The sequence below is a fragment of the Cebus imitator genome, unplaced genomic scaffold, assembly GCF_001604975.1.
Source record: "Cebus imitator isolate Cc_AM_T3 unplaced genomic scaffold, Cebus_imitator-1.0 Scaffold199, whole genome shotgun sequence".
In the NCBI taxonomy this organism is placed as follows: Eukaryota; Metazoa; Chordata; class Mammalia; order Primates; family Cebidae; genus Cebus; species Cebus imitator.
Window position 1 is genome coordinate 1 of NW_016107514.1, and position 16,373 is coordinate 16,373.

The 16,373-nt window shown below is 38.4% G+C and overlaps 1 protein-coding gene across 1 annotated transcript in view; it reads left to right on the forward strand.

Moving 5' to 3' along the window:
• The first annotated feature begins 1,023 nt into the window (after positions 1–1,023).
• LOC108317225 (aspartyl/asparaginyl beta-hydroxylase) overlaps positions 1,024–16,373 on the forward strand; it is a 157,542-nt gene continuing 142,192 nt past the window's right edge. The window contains exons 1-6 of the mRNA XM_037745387.1: positions 1,024–1,173; positions 6,385–6,484; positions 8,908–8,982; positions 13,238–13,363; positions 15,490–15,522; positions 16,112–16,168. Of these exons, the coding sequence (XP_037601315.1) occupies positions 1,024–1,173; positions 6,385–6,484; positions 8,908–8,982; positions 13,238–13,363; positions 15,490–15,522; positions 16,112–16,168 (541 nt within the window). The remainder of the gene's footprint in view (positions 1,174–6,384; positions 6,485–8,907; positions 8,983–13,237; positions 13,364–15,489; positions 15,523–16,111; positions 16,169–16,373) is intronic.

Sequence of the window (16,373 nt, forward strand, 5' to 3'; positions counted from 1 at the left end):
GTGATGGAATCATTCATATTCTAAATTTCGATATCACACGATATACCCATGGAACAAACCTGCACATGTGCTCCCTGAATCTAAATAGAAGTCGAAATTATAATTTAAAATTAAAAGAAAAAAGCTGTGGAGAAGAGAGCGATCTTATTCCAAACAATTATAGGTCAAACAATAATTTTAGACCGCTGAAAGAATGTAAGAGAATACTGATATAATAATAAATGTTGCCATTTAGATATCAGGTAATGAAGTTTATTTTGTTGTTAAGCTCTCTCCATTTTGCCCCTGTTCTGTTTAAAATGAGAGTTTTTGTGTTAGGGAAACTAAAGGATGAGTGTTATGTAGCCGACCCATAAGATTATTTTCATGAAAATCTTGTTTGGGCTGATCTGAAAGATTCCTCAGTAACAATCTTTTGTCTCTTATCCTTTCTTCTCCATTTGCCTAAGAATATAATTGTATAAGCTAAATGTTTATTTCTTGTTTGGCCATCATTTTTAGATAGGAATCAATTTCTGGAAGAACTCTATCAGCTATGCAAAGCAGAAAGTCATTCATTTCTTTTTTCTTTGTTTTCATTTAATACCCCACTTGATTTCACTTTTTGTATCTATTTATTGCTCCATATTAAGTCAGGTATGCATACGTCATAGAGGTCTGCCTCTCGTTTCCATCTTCTTTGCCTTATGTATTACTTCTCTTGTATCCTATTAGAGGAAGATGGTCTATGCTTAAAGCCATTGTTATTTTTGATAATTATGTAATACCAACATGCTGTGTCTGTAGTTCCCATTTATTGACTCAGTTAATATTTCTGAGTATCTGCAGCATGCCAAGGACTGGGCAAGGCATGGGGGATACAAGAGATTGAGGTGGCTGCTATCCCTGCAGTGATATGCTGTGAAATAAACAAGGGACTGAGGGAGAAAGTAACGAGACTAGAGTGACTGTCAGTACGGCCCGCTAGTCCCTCCACCTAGAACGTGCTCCTGCTCTGCGTGGTGGGCTGCCTTTGTCTCTCCCATGGGACCCAAGCCAGTCATCACCTCTGACTCAGACATCTCTGACCCTCCCAAGTGGCTGCACTTGTCCCGCTTGTGTTATCACACTCATCTCTTTGCCTCATTCCTGGACTTTGCTGCCAACTACGAGTTATCTCCAGCACCTGTCCTGGTAACTGACACTGATAGGCATTCAATGTTTGTTTATTGAATGGCGAATATACAAAACAAATCATCTAAAAATACTTGAGGTCTGTATATACTGTTGAAGAATATTAGGAAGAAGAAAACTGTGTGTGTGTGTTTTTAAAGAACCCAAAAGATTGTTCAATAATTGCAGTGTTTTAACTACCTTGGAAGTTGCCTGTTAACTGTGTTTATGTTGCTGTGTGCATGTGTGCAAGAGGTGGCCAGGGAGGGAGTTTAAAGATCTTTTTTTAAGAAGAAAATAAAAGGTAAATTTTTTGAAAAATACTTATTATCTCATTTAATTCTTAAAGCCGTTCGGAGGGGTCCTGTTTTGTCCTCTTTCTGCATTTGTGGAAACCAAAAAGTATAGCTGTGGTAACACTGACGTGGAATTCAAATGGAATTCAAAGACATCCTCTTGTCCCAGGTGCCCAAACTCTTACACACCATGTTGAATTGTGTGCCCTTTAATTGCATTTTTTATGAATCTCCTCTCTTCGGTGTTTGTGCAGTCCCTTCGTTGGTGCTGAAACCAGGCTCTTGGGAACCTTATTGCCAGTGTTTAATTCTCTTGTAATTTATGTCTGTTTGAAATCTGCCTGTCCATCTTACGTTATGTAAAGATGCTTTGAATCTGGAATGGCTCTTACTGCATATCATGGGGTGGCTTTGAGTACCTGGTAGTCTCAGAACTTTGGTAAGTTCTGGGACTGCTGCTGGTAAACTAGGAAAGCTCTGTATTCACTGATTATATAAGCCAGGAGCAACAATGAGGATTGGCATGGTTACCTAGTAGGCATACCTTTCTGGAGTATTGATTTTCCAGAATATTTCCCAAATTTTGTGTACCTGTGAGCCATAATCTGGGGGTAAATTGATTTATACTGCTAGACTACTCGCAACTGAAACAGTACCACTTCTGAGCAATAACCATAGCCAGAGTAACCCAGATTGGTATGGATACATTTTCCTTCATCTGTACGCCTTTGAATTAGTAAACCAAAGATTAAAACATTAATTTTAAAAAAACTTCTTAGCTTTTTATAGGCTACTTGTATGAAATTCTATGAAACAAAATAAGTTTATAATTGTTCCCCAGGTTTTGTTGAGGGAGTGGCTTCCTTCTAACTCTCATGAGAAGTAAATACTTCGTGTTCCCTCAAGTCACAGCCCTTGGATCCAGCATCCAGGGCCTTTCTGAAATGCACACCTCTCCTGGTGCCTCAGCCACCTTTCTTATGTATGATAGTGGTCCCATAAGATCATAGTACCATATTTATACTGTATCTTTTCTGTGTTTAGAAACACAAGTACTTTGTGTTACAGTTGTCTGCGATATTCAGTACATTACAGTACATGCTATACAGTTGTGTAGCCTGGGAACAATAGGATATTGCATATCGTCTAAGTGTGTGGCAGGCTATACCTTCTAAGTTTGCCTAGGCACACCGTGATGTTCCCACAATGGTGAAATTTCCTAATGGCACATTTCAACAAACATTTCTCAGAATGTATCCCTGTTGTTAAGCAACTCATGACTGTACTTGCTGTTCCCTACCTGAAACACACACGAAACTTACATAGCCACAGCCCTGATTTCCTCAGGGTCTGTTCACATGTTATCAGTGAGTCCTTTTGCCAAAGTATTATGAATAGTTCTCACCCTCACTTTTCCCTAATGTTCACCCTGTTCCATGTCTTTCCTGTACCTCTGTCCCCATCCAATATGCTCTAAATAGTTCATGTTTCTTATTTTTATTTTTTTGAGACACAGTTTCGCTCTGTCTCCCAGGCTCTAGTGCAGTGGTGCCATCTCAGCTCACCACAACCTCTGCTTCCCGGGTTCAAGCAATTCTCCCACCTCAGCCTCCTGAGTGGCCTGAATTACATATGTGCGCCACCATACCTGGCTAATTTTGTGTGTGTGTATTTTTAGTAGAGACAGAGTTTCACCATATTGGCCAGGCCGATCTCGAACTCCTGCTCTTGTGTTCTGTCCGCCTTGGCCTCCCAAAGTGCTGGATTACAGGTGTGAGCCACCACACCCAGTCCATGTTTCTTTTTAAATTGCTCTCTCCCCTGGAAGGTAGGTATGTTGTTTTCATTTATTATAGAATAGTTCCTTGAATTAATAGGTGCATCTGATGAACCTAAAGAACTAAAACCAAGGTATGTTTTAAGGGAATTAGTATATTTTCCAAATCATGTTGTTGCCATTGCTGTGGACTGGCAATTTCTATTCACCCTATAATGACTGGAAGGCAGCAGTGGACACCCTGTTCCTCTTGCCAGCGTAGAAAAGTGGGTCCCAGTCCTGATGATAAACACTGAAAGGGAAGACTGTCAGCGGCCTCTGGAAAAGATTTCCTCAAGCCTAAGAAAGAAACAGAGCAAGAGATGGTCCTTTTGCTTCTGGACATCGCCTTGTCTGAAAAAGAAGCTTGCAGCTCGGGAGCTCTGATTGCCAGCCTAAGGAAGAATTTCGGCCTGTGAGCCAGCCAGCCACCTCCACACTTCATGTTTAGTTAGATGATAAATTTCCTTCCTGCTCAACCATTGTAAGCTGGCATTTTGTTAAATGCAGCCCCATGGACATCAGAACTGACACATCTCGTGTCATAACCTAATTTTGAATATTTATTTCATTGCTACATCTTTGCCACTTGTACTTCATAATAAATCCATTTTGAAAACCTTTCCTTTGACTGAATTGAGCTTATAAGCATTTACTTTTCTTGATTCATTGTTGCTTGCTTTTTTTTCCTCAAATTATAGAACTAAAATGAGTTTGGGTTGCAAAAAAGTTTTTTTTGGAAATCCTGAAATAAAAGCTTGTCGGGCAAATTCTTCCATATGGGTTGTTAAAGCAATTATACTCTAGTATGTGTTTTTGTTAAGTTTTAAAAAGTTTATAAAAGTCTAGAGGAGGAGATATACCAATATGATCTCAGCTTCTTTGAAGTTTACAATATAGTTTATTTTTGTGCTGATTTCATCTCCGGAAATAGCTATGACCAGGTATTAATGATTTTATGATTCACCTGCCACTTTGGACAGGGCAAAAAAACCTCAGTATTTTTTGCGATGTGCTTTTGCTTTCTCCTGTTTTTAAATGTTTTGCAATTTCAATTTTAGAGACAAATAAGTTCAGGTTGAGTTAAAGCTAACTCTGGGGGCGTTGTATGTCAGAATATTGGTATACTAGTAGTATTTGAACACTTAGCATTAGAATTTTTTTTTTTTTCAAATGAAACTTCAAAATCCTCAAGATTGGGATTTTTAGGCAATTTAATTCTTTATTGGGAAAATATTTCATTGCTTGTGTAACACATGGAACATAGTTTGAGAGCCTGCTACAAGTGGGGTTAGTGAAAGATGACCCTGTAATTTTTCATTCAGACAGTTAGTTTTGAGAGTGAAATAATTCCAGGACAGCAGACATCAACTGGGAGTGTCTCAGGCGAACTAGACTCATGGCACTGAAATGGTGGATCCTAGAGCAGAAATGTGGATCTCTGGTACATAGGAGTAGAGAAATACTGATCCCAGAAATGCTCACTGATGTGAGCATTCAGCTACTGGAGTACAGCTAAGAAGCCCTGGCCCTGCAGGGAATCTCCACAGTCATTTAGACTTAGCAGAGTAGTCACACCACTGGGTGTATTCAGCCCTTCAGCAAGTGTTCATTGAGCAATTGCCATGTGCCAGGTGTTAGCTGAGGTGCTGACAGTGCAAATAAATTACTTGATTCTTATGATTCTTGAGCATTTTCCTATTCATGCAGCAGAACTTAGCAATGAATCATTCCAAACCTGTTTCATTAACAGTTGAGGGATGTAAAAATGATTATTTAAATGGGAAAAGGGTGGGCAGCCCTAAATTTGAATTTGAAATGTGATGTCCTTTACTTGGCCTTCATCTCTACCCCCTACTCCCTGAACTTGAACTACAGTTAAGACCTGTGTATAATCCCTTTGCAATCTGTCTTACAGTTAGAGGTAACTTACATGTAGAATACAGCTAACTGTATGTGTTGGTGTCAGGTATACTGGTGGTAAGTTTTGTGTGGAAGTAGTGTTGCAAATGGTAACTGGAGGAAATGTAAGTGATGCGGCAGGGCCGTGTGTTTCTGTCTCTGTTTCTTTTAAGATTTGGGAAGAGGAATGTGTTTGTTTTTGTCAATAAGAGAAAAATGAGACATAGAAAAAAGAAGTGAAAAGGAAAAATAATAAACGTAAAATACATTGAAATGAGACCACATTGGTGGTCCTGTACGCACAGGAGCTGCACACAGCTGCTTAAGATTAGAACACTGCTTCTCATGTCACCTTGACCTTCCTGTTGCCTGCAGGCTGTCCATGCACAGAGCATTCCCTTTAGTAACAACACTTGGTAGGAGATTGTGAATGAGGTCGGGAGGAGTCCAGGATCAGCAAATAGAATCTTCAAACTCTTGAATTTAGCTGTTTTCTAAATAGTTGTACTTAACTGAGGACCCATTTTAATGTTCCACATGTATAATATCAAGTAACTTCAAATAACAAACTTAATATAATTGATTTTAGATTGCTCTTCACTTCAAAATCAGTTTTCATGCTAATTTACCCTGATATCTTATTTTCTTTAGGACCTATAAAAGGAAGAAGAACCTTTAAATTCTCATGTATTTTAGCTGTTGTAGAATAATATGATTACTTGTAGGGGTTTCCTTTAGAAGATTATAAATAGATATGTATGATTTCTTTTTAACTATTTTTCGAGTAGAATAAATAGTTATATCAGTGAAAACATGGAGTGTACCTGAATAACAAAAAGTTCAAGTCCTTCTTAGTTGCCTCATTGCTGAATTTGAACTTCAGGACTTAGGAATTAATTAATCACTTACGAACACAAAAGGAGCTTGAACTCATACTGAACTTTTGGCAGGTTTAGACGTGACTATTTTAGAGAATCATGAAAATTTAAACAAAGATTTTGTTTTAATTTGAAGTGAAAAGCTAACTTAGACAAAGAGATGTTAAAGGCTCATGTGAAATTGAAGAGCAAACTATTTTCCTACCTCAGCTTTTAAGCACATAATTCCAGAAACTATTAATTACTTGCACTATTGGTTACATGTTTGAGAATATTATTTTTCCTGGTTTAATATGTCAGAAAACCCCACAAAAACTCAAGTTAACTTTGTGAATAAAAAAATGCAGGACTTAAAGAGAGATCTACTTCAGAGCCAGCAGTCCCACCAGAAGAGGCTGAGCCACACGCTGAGCCCGAGGAACAGGCTCCCATGGAGGCAGGTAAGCTTGTTCTCATCCTTGAGTCTCACCCAGGTGTGCCAGAGCCTGACAGGTATCCTCATTTACAGAATCATGTTTTACCTGGAATTTGTTTCACATCGTTTACAGAATAATTAACTACTTTTTTTTTCCTCTTCTGAAATTATATAGTAAACTTACTTTGTTCTAGTAGAAATTGGCACAGGATAATTTTAATTTTTAAGATCTAAGGTAGTTGTTCTTTGTCCAGGACCACGCAGGAACATCATGAGCTGAAATGTTGTTTCTTGATTCCAATTCTAGCACTATTGCACTATATTACCTTGAAAGTAAGAATACACACAATTCCACACTAGTGTTATCATTTGTCATGTGATTTAATAGAATTGATCTAGTGGTTTCTCAGTCTTTTTTATATGAAGGTCTCTATCTTAAAAGACTTCCCAAACCTCCCTGCGGTCATCTATGGAGCTTGGTTTGTGTCTACATGGATTCACAAATCAAGCATCTGTGTAATTACCCCAACGCCTATGACCTATAGGTAGGAAAGTCATGAAATATTTTAATAAATTATTAAATCTAATACAGTCTCTAAAACTCTGGTTTTCTTATGCCACCTATTGGAAATGTAAGGAACGACACCACATATTTACTGAAAACTTAAGTACTGGATCCAAATGGTACTTTGGCTGATTTTTTCCCTGTATTCTGAGGAATAATATTTAATTTTTCTTCCTTTAAGGCCAATATACTGCTCTGAGTTTTGTTGTTGAGTTTTTAATTCTAGGACAATGTGCTCTCTCTCATTCCTGTAGAATTGCTATGATTATATCATAGCTCCAGAACAGAGAGTAACTTTTAAAAAGTTTTATAATGTGTGTTTGGATATAGCACCTCACATTTTACTTTGTACTAAAAGCCTTTCTTGACCCCCACTTTTTTTATTTGCCACCTAATCCCTCTCCCCTCTAAAACAGCCACACTTTGAGAGAAGAACCACAATTACTTTTTTACCTTATTTTTCTTTCATTTTTTTAACCCTTTACACTCTGGCTTCTGCCTCTACCAATCCCCTCCTGAAGAGAGAAGGAGTATTTGCAAAATCATGGAAAGTTGAAATGGCATGGAGTCCTCACTAAGTTCAAAGCTAGTGCTGGTAGCAGATGATTCTGGAGAAGTATGTGAGGACTTAGTTGTGGAGGTATTATGTTCTGCTCCTAGGACCCGAGACTTTGACCTGTATGGGCAAAGGAAGCCATTAAAGAATGAGCAGAATTCACCACCCTCCACTTGTAATAACTCAAATATATTCTCTTTGGATGGTGATTTCAGCAGTTATAAACCGGGGAATCCAGCTAGGAAGCTATCTTAGGCTTTTTAAGAGAGGATGGCAATTGGTCGACTCTATAATTGCATAAGACTGCATATATAAATGGCTTGTGAAATGGAAACATCTATTAAAAATAGGCATTTTTATGCTTTGGAAATGATTTTGTAGTGTGATTAGCATAATATATATTACATTTAAACGTTTCCCTTCCTGAAATCTAAATTAACTTATTCTGTTATTGTCATGGAAGATTAGCTCTTTGACATAACTGATGTCACTGGCATTATCTCACATGACAGCGTTTAGGTTACCAAGTGTAGTGCTACTTTTATTCACTGAACATAGATTATGTTTACTAGAGAACTTATAACAGCATCAATGTAGTTATAGCTTCTTGTTTATTGTGTGATGTTGCAGTTAAATCTGATATTCTCATAAGCTCCACAGTGTTTTTGGAATGTCATCATAATGTTCACTTTTGTAATTTACCTTATTTGAATCTATGGATCTCAATGTAAGTTATGGCTCTCCAAAACTGAAAGGATTGTCAGTTACAATGTAAGGTATTCTACTGGCACTTCCTGACAAACCTGAGTGACAGCAGTGGGCCATCTCTGAGTACTCAGTCCACACACCTGCAAGAGCGCACTTTCTCCTGTCAGGAAAGATAGGTAGTGGTTGACCAGATACATCAATCTGTATTGACCTTGTCTTCCACATTTCTGTCTTTATTTCCAACTATTTCCCTTTATGAAAGCTTTGTTCTTCCCACTTTATCATTATTGCAAATTTTATTCATTAGAAACTGGTCATTTTACTTTTAATAAGGCTTTTTGTTTAAATAAAAATCTGAACCTGAGTTAGTTTTCTTTCTTTAAAAACCTTATTGAAAGTCTTTTAACACTTTAGTCTGTTGACAGAGTAAAACAAATTTTACATATCTACCATGTTTTCCAACACAGAACAAAAATGTGGTAAGCTGACAAAGAATGCATAGTTGCTTGGTCAGATGTGTTCCTTTTAATGTGTATGCACCAATGCCATATTTGAGTGTTAGGAGTTCCATGTAAATGTTTGAACTTTTCTACTTAGCTATGTTTTACAATTATTTTAGAACCCCAGAATATCGAAGATGAAGCAAAAGAACAAATTCAGTCTCTTCTCCATGAAATGATGCATGCAGAACATGGTATGAATTAAAATCTGCTCCTTGTCTTGAGTTACTAAAATAACGCTTAGTTATATAAAATGATTTGGACATTTAAAATTTAAAAGTTAATTGGGTGTTTGTATTTTTTTAAAAAGTTTGAATTAAAAGTTAGCAGGTGTTTTTGAAATAGCACTATGGTTATTTTATTCCACCTCACTGTGGAGGAACTCAGTGCATACATCTAAGAGAGAGCTGGGGGAATAAATGAGAATGAACAAATTGAAAACAGTGATCCATCAGTGATCCATCAGAAAGGGAGGGCGGAGAGGAGGGAAGTGGGACTCAGGCCAGCGTTCAGGCTCATCCAGCTGCTGTCTTCCACCCTCAATTTTGCTTCATGTCTGGCCGGTCACCAGAACAAAAACAAACTTTTAATTACCTAGGTTGCATTAAGCACACACACACACACACACACACACACACACACACACGAATATAAAACATTTTCCCAGCACTTAGATTTAAAAATTTCTCATGGGGAGCTCTGTGTAGAGGATAATAGTAGTCCAGAAACTAGTGTTTTAAAGTTTTAACAGACTGTTTCTTGAAGCATCCCTTGATAAAAACAGAGATCGTGATCCCAAAACGTAATTCATGAAGGGATTTTGGAGAGGGCAGAATGCTCTGGAATCCTGATCGTTTTAATGGTTTGGTGTGATCCAAGGGTGGCCTAAAGGAAAATAAATTATGTTTCTTAAAAACAAACAGTGCCCAATAGTGTCAATTGGTTTTTGCCAGTGGATGCTAGGGGTGTAGGAGCCTGTACCCTTTTATTTCTAGCTTCTTTGCAGCCTGGAAAACCACTCATTGGCCTGTATGAGCAAGTTCAGGCTTCCCCTTTTTAGTACTTCCTCCCCCTTTCCCCCAACTTTAACAGAAGGAAAATGCAGTCTAAATGAATAAATGACTTAAATATAATGGGATAAATGCTGTCATGGCAATAAAACTCAGATGATCTTTAGAGATTACTCAGAAGCGCCTGGTGTAGACCTTCTCTAGGCCAGTGCTGGTGGTGAGTGTTTTAAGAAAAGGGCATATCCCAGAGACAGGAGAGAACCTGAAAATAGTTCATCATGGCTGGCACATGGAATATGTAGGTGGAGGGTCATGAGAAAAAGGGTACTTTTTACTTGATTTTAAGAGTAACTGAAGCCATTGGGGCAGGTATTTAGGAGTGTTGTGCGATTCTGTCTGTAGTCTGAAAAATGCTTGGAACGGATGCAAGAGTGCAGCTGGGAGACAAGACGGAGGTTGTGCTGGTAACACAGTGATTCAGGATGATAGTAAATTTGCCTCAGCCAAAGGCAGGGAATGGAGAGAAATAGACCCGTAAGACGTTTGGGCAGGGGTGGGTGGGCAGCCAGCCAAAAGAGGGAAGTAGTGAAGTCTAGCACAGCCTCCTTCTTGCACTTGTTCTTTTCTTTAATTACATTTAGAAAGTCACATTTATGGCCCATGGCTATAAATATCCTTTATATGTTGATGACTTCAACATATAAATATATGGCTGTAGCCCTGATTGCTCATCTAAACTCCAGGTTTACTCACCTGCATACTTGGAATCTCCATTTGGATGTCTTATGGGTGTCTGCGACTTAAAGCATGCCTGCCACAGAACTCATGATTCTTCTTACGTCTCACAGCCCCTCCTCACCCCAATCCTCCCTAAACTGCTTACGCTAGTCTTTTTATATTTTAGTCAATGGTCTTCCTACGCTCTTGGTTGTTTAACTTGAAAACTCAAGAGTTTTCTTTGATTTCTTTTCTTCTTCCCTCACATCTAATCCATCAGCAAGTCCTGTCGGCATTGCCCCCAGCACTGATTTTGGCTCTCTAGGGCCCCGTATGATTGTGGCTTCTGGCCATGATGGTTGCAGTAGCACAGTAGCACCCAGCTGGGTGTCACTGTTTTCATACTTGCTCCCCTATAACCTGTTATACTTAATGTGGCCCAACCAGTCGTGGCTTATCTAGCTCCAGCCTCTTTTTCCCCTTCAGTGACTTTTCTCTAGCCCAACTGTCCTCTCTTTTCCTTGTAATTGCCAAACCTATCACTGCTTTGGTGCTCCGGCACCTGGTATATCTTTCACTGAGATGTGTTTCCCACCCCTGCCCAATCATGTCTCTGACTGAACGTAATCTCCCTGCCCCCATCTTGGTACATTCACAACTGGATCCAGGTCCTACGTCTGCCATTGATTAGCCGTGTGGCTTTTCAAGTTGTTCATCTTTCAGAGTCGGATACCAGTACCTACTGCACAGGGAGGATATAACAGCTGCAGAGGGCTTGGTCATACCTAGAGTCTCGTGAAACCTCAGGAAGTTTTTCATGATAGGCTATCACTGAGCAGTAGAAACTCAAAGATAGCGTACAGTGTTTGACTGGCTTCCCTGCAGAAAACAGGGATACTTCCATTGAACAGCTACATACGAAAGCTAAATCCTGCTAGTATAAAAATCATCAGATTGCACTGGATAGAATGAAAGCAGAATAAGGAAAGAGGAATATGATAAAAAAGAGAAAAAGAAGTAAAATTTGTAACAAATTGAAATTGGCGATTGGTTTGCTGAATAGCAGAAAATCTGAAATGAGGAAAAACAAAATAGCAAGCTATGAGGAGAAGACAGAAAACAAATAGCATCAACATGAATAGGCCTGCCTGATGCACTAACACCGGAGAGCATCACCTTGCCACACTAAAGGGGGGGTAACTGAGGAAGGCTTCTTGCAGTCTGGGCTGGGGTTTCGGGGTAGGGGGGTTCAGTAGCAGTAGAAGTGGCAATGTTGTTTATTACTGTAATAGTGATGATAATAACATCTAAATACTTAGGCCCAGGCATTTTTCTAAGTGTTTTAATCTTCACAACAATGTTACAAATAGATGTTATTCCCATTTAATGGGAGGGAAATCTGGGGCACAGGATAGTTAAGTAATTTGCCCACAGTCACGCAGCTGGTACAGAACAGCTTAAATCTACAGCCGTGCATTCCAGATCCCGCACTCCTCCTAATCCCTGAGCTGCACTGCAAAGCCAAGTCCTGCCCATTTACTTTCTTTAGTATTATACACAGGAGGTACTCTGCTGGAAGCCAGCTCAAGTTGCATTGGAATGAAATAACCTGTCTTAACTATGTTGTGGTAGAATAATATAACATGTCCAAACACTACACAAAAGAAGCAGAGCAGCTCAGTGTATCATAGAAGTTAATCTCAGAAGAGAAATGGGTGTCTTTGCATAACTTAAAGCCTAATAGGAACATTTGAATGCATAGTATGATTTGGTTAAACCTGTGACCTAGCATATGATTTATTTTTATTTTATTTTATTTATTTATTTATTTTTTTGAGACACAGTCTCACGCTGTCACCGAGGCTGGAGAGCAGTAGCATGATCTTGGCTCACTGCAACTTCCTCTTCCAGGTTTAAGAGATTCTCCTGCGTCAGCCTTTGGAGTAGCTGGGACTGTAGGCACTCGCACCATGCCCAGCTAATTTTTGTATTTTTAGTAGAGATGAGGTTTCACCATGTTGGCCAAGCTGGTCTTGAACTCCTGACCCCAAGTGATCTTGCTTGCCTCAGCCTCCCAAAGTGCTGGGATTACAGGGGTGAGCCACCACGCCCCGCCCTAGCATATACTTTAGATAGGTGGCTAGTCACTCTTTGCTGTAGAATATTTGAATAGTCATTTAAAGTTGTTACTTCGAATTCTACGTCAATTCCCAGGAAAAGTAATATTTGAATAAAGTTGTTACCTGGACTTCTATGTCAATTCCCAGGAAAAGGCCATACAAGTAGCCAAGTAGCCTTTTCACTGATCTGAGGATAATTAAAGAGGCAAATATATTAGTAATAATTATGAATTCATTTATTCATTCATCAAATATTTATGGAGTGCTTCCTGTAGCTAGACATGGCCCTAGGTGGCTGGGAATATATAATGAATAAAATATATAAGCTTCCTGTCCTTGGTGAGTTCACATCCTAATGAGAGGAAACCTGTCTGGCACCACATATACTTAGGCAGATTAGCACTTGGCCAGAGGATGAAAGTAACTGTGGACTGAACAATGGTGTCTGGTCTGCAGTGGCCAAAAGGAGGGGCAGGGGACTGCCCAGCAGCAGTAGTGGGTGTGTGGCGGCTGTTTACAAGGAGCTTTCGTGTCTCAGTTGGCTGTTGCCAGTGGGTCTTCACTATAGACCAGTGGCACTTTGTTCATTGTCATTGTTGAAGGAGAAGACCTGCAACAAGAAGAAGATGGACCAGCAGGAGAACCACAACCAGAGGATGAGGATTTCCTTACGGTGACTGATGTCGGCGATAGATTTGAGACCCTGGAACCCGAAGTGTTTCATGAAGGTAGAATACTTTTTTTCAAGTTTCAGGATAAAATACAATCAATGACTTATAATCACTTAAGAAGTGTTTCTTAAATCCCTTTAAAACTGATATTTAACTTTTGCTTAGATTTTTAAAACTTGAAGCTTAAAGCTTCAATTAAAGCAAATTTTTTCTTAAAATAGATATATTGATTTTGGTTCAAGGCACTTTTCAGGGAAACAGAATATTCAGAATATACAAATTTCTTATAAATAGTAAGTGAAATATTCCAGGAAAATAGTTTTACTATACCTACTTCTGCTTAGGGTGCTGTTTCCTAAATGAAAGTCAAACAACTGATAAAATATTGGACTTCATAATCTATCACAGGCTCATGTGTTTACATGAACTCTGTAATTATAGTGAGCAGGATTCAATTCTTAGCTTCTATATACCAGGCATTGGCAAACTTTTCTTGTAAATAGCCAGAGAGTAAATATTTCAGGTTTTCTAGATTATACAGACTCTCTTCAGCTACTCAGTTCTGCTATCACAACATTAAAGCAGCCGGGGACAGTTCCTAAGTGGGTCAGTGTGGCTGTGTTTTTATAAAACTAATTTGTAAAATCCTACCCAATGTGGCTGGTAAGTGCACTGGCTTGAACATAGCTCACTCCAGCGTTGACCTCCCTGGCTCAAGCAATCTTCCCACCTCAGCCCCTCGAGTAGCTGGAATCACCGGCTTGTGCTACCATCCCTTGCCAATTTTTTTTTTTTTTTGTAGTGGCAAGGTATCTTTATGTTGTCAAAGCTGGTCTCAAACTCATGGCCTCAAGCAATTCTCCCGCCTCAGCTTCCCAAAGTGTTGGGATTACAGGCATGAGTCATTGTGTGTCCAGTTAGTCAGCACTTTTTAAAAGCATAGAAATAATGAAAAGTAGTTTATCTGCTTTGCACAATACAAAATATTTTGGAAAATGACTTGAGAAGCAGGTAGCTCCTACTTTATTAGTACATGTATTTCCAAAACTTAGTGTCCATGTCTATTGTTTAGAGCAGGAAATGCATTTTACATGAAAATATGGGATGGTTGGGTTTTCAAAAGAATTGTATATAATGCATAATTTTCTGTGAAAAATACAAACACACAGTACTTTTGAATATCTATATGATTGATTTTTGCTGCATTGTACATTGAAAATAGGCACTCACAGACTAGGTTTACTTTATGCCCTTAGTAATCATTTGGGACAGTGTTTCCAATTTCCGAGTAAGGATACTGATAAAACTACTTTCACATTTCTTGTTGCTGCTTCTCTCCAGTCTTTTGCCAAAATGGCTCAGCAAAATTGACAGTTGCTCAGAGTTTTTGTATCTAGATGTTGCTTATACAACAAATTTCAGTTAAGATGCTCAAATACACAGAAACATGAGGAATTTGATATTCTTAAAGTTAGGAGTCACAGTTTGGGAGTAGAAAGAAACACTTCTAGGAAGTTTACAAATTGCAGAAATCCTACTTTCTGATCTAATCTTTAATTGGGACGTTGATGCAGTTTGAACTTAAAAGTTCGTTGTTAGAAGTCTTCAGAAAATAAAAATATTTATTCTTTATATATACATTCAGTGAAATTAACGAGGCCACAAGTGTGGTGACGGTCATACGATGGCAGCTGTTTTGCTATCTGGGGTGTATGGGTTAAGTGTTCAACACATTTACCCTTCAGCTCCCCAAAGGTATAAAGCCTCTTCCACTGTCTCTCTGTTCCCATCTGTTGATGCTGTACTTTTACTCTAGAAAATGATAGGACAGGTCCAGGAAATAGCACATTGTAGTGGGATGTGAAGTGGATTAGAAATGAACAGCTTTCCTGGTCCAGCCCTTGTCACTGTGTCACTCTGAGTTGTCTTCTCTCTTTAGTGCAGGGGGTGGTGGTTGCATCCTTGTGGGGTTGAGTGAGTTGAGAAGGAGAATGTGTGAGACATCCCAGAATGTAGTTCTAGTGAAATATAAAAGTGTTTGGCAGACTTTTAATTGATAGTCTCATTTTTAAAAAATAAAATTAATGATAAGCATAAGATTCAGAGTACATATATAGAATATATACATACCATTTTGTAAAAGCAGTTAAATATCAATCTAATATATATATATTTTTTTTCAGAAACTGAGCATAGTTACCATGTGGAAGAGACAGGTGAGATTTTAATTTAATGCTGTTCTTTCTTAATTAAAGTGAGTCATCCTTTAAAAGAAGTATATAGCATCTATTATTAATATATTTTAAATTAATATACACAAGATCTGCAATTAATTATATGTCTTATAATTTACGATACTTCTTTGTGAATATACTTTTGGGTTTTGAAGGCTATTTCCTGAGGATCCATTCTTGGTAGGATTACTAGTTTGAAAGGTTGAATGGAATTGTCTGTTTTGTAGCTTTCAATTACAAAGTCAACGAAAAGTCTAAATCATGTTTTGTCACATGCCAGCACCCTTAAAGGGCACGGCCACAGGAGTGGACACGTCATCTGTCAGCACTTTACTATTTTGCGCTTCAAATATAAACCAATTGATGACTGGACCCCCTTACTCATCTTTGCATTTGGCGTTTAACACACTTAAAAGCTACTTGGTCCAGGAGTGAACATGTTTGAATATCATTATGACTTGATTTTGCATTTCTATCATAACTACAAATTGTTTCTTTCTGGTTTCGAATATTACATGTATTCCTTATTTGAGTCATATTTGTAATTTCCTAATTATTCCCTAATTTGTAGTTTCACAAGACTATAATCAGGATATGGAAGAGATGATGTCTGAGCAGGAAAATCCAGGTTTGTAAATGTTAAAGTTATTGATATGTGTTTTTTCAATTGAGGCAGTGGCCAAGGCCATTTTATTCCAGGGTTAACAATTCTGATTCAACACAGAGATCTCTGTATGGCATTTATAATCACTTTTGATTGCTCAGATAGTTATAGAAATGTCTGAATATAGTTTACATGGAGGGATGAGAGAAAAAGGAGATGTATTTTTCAA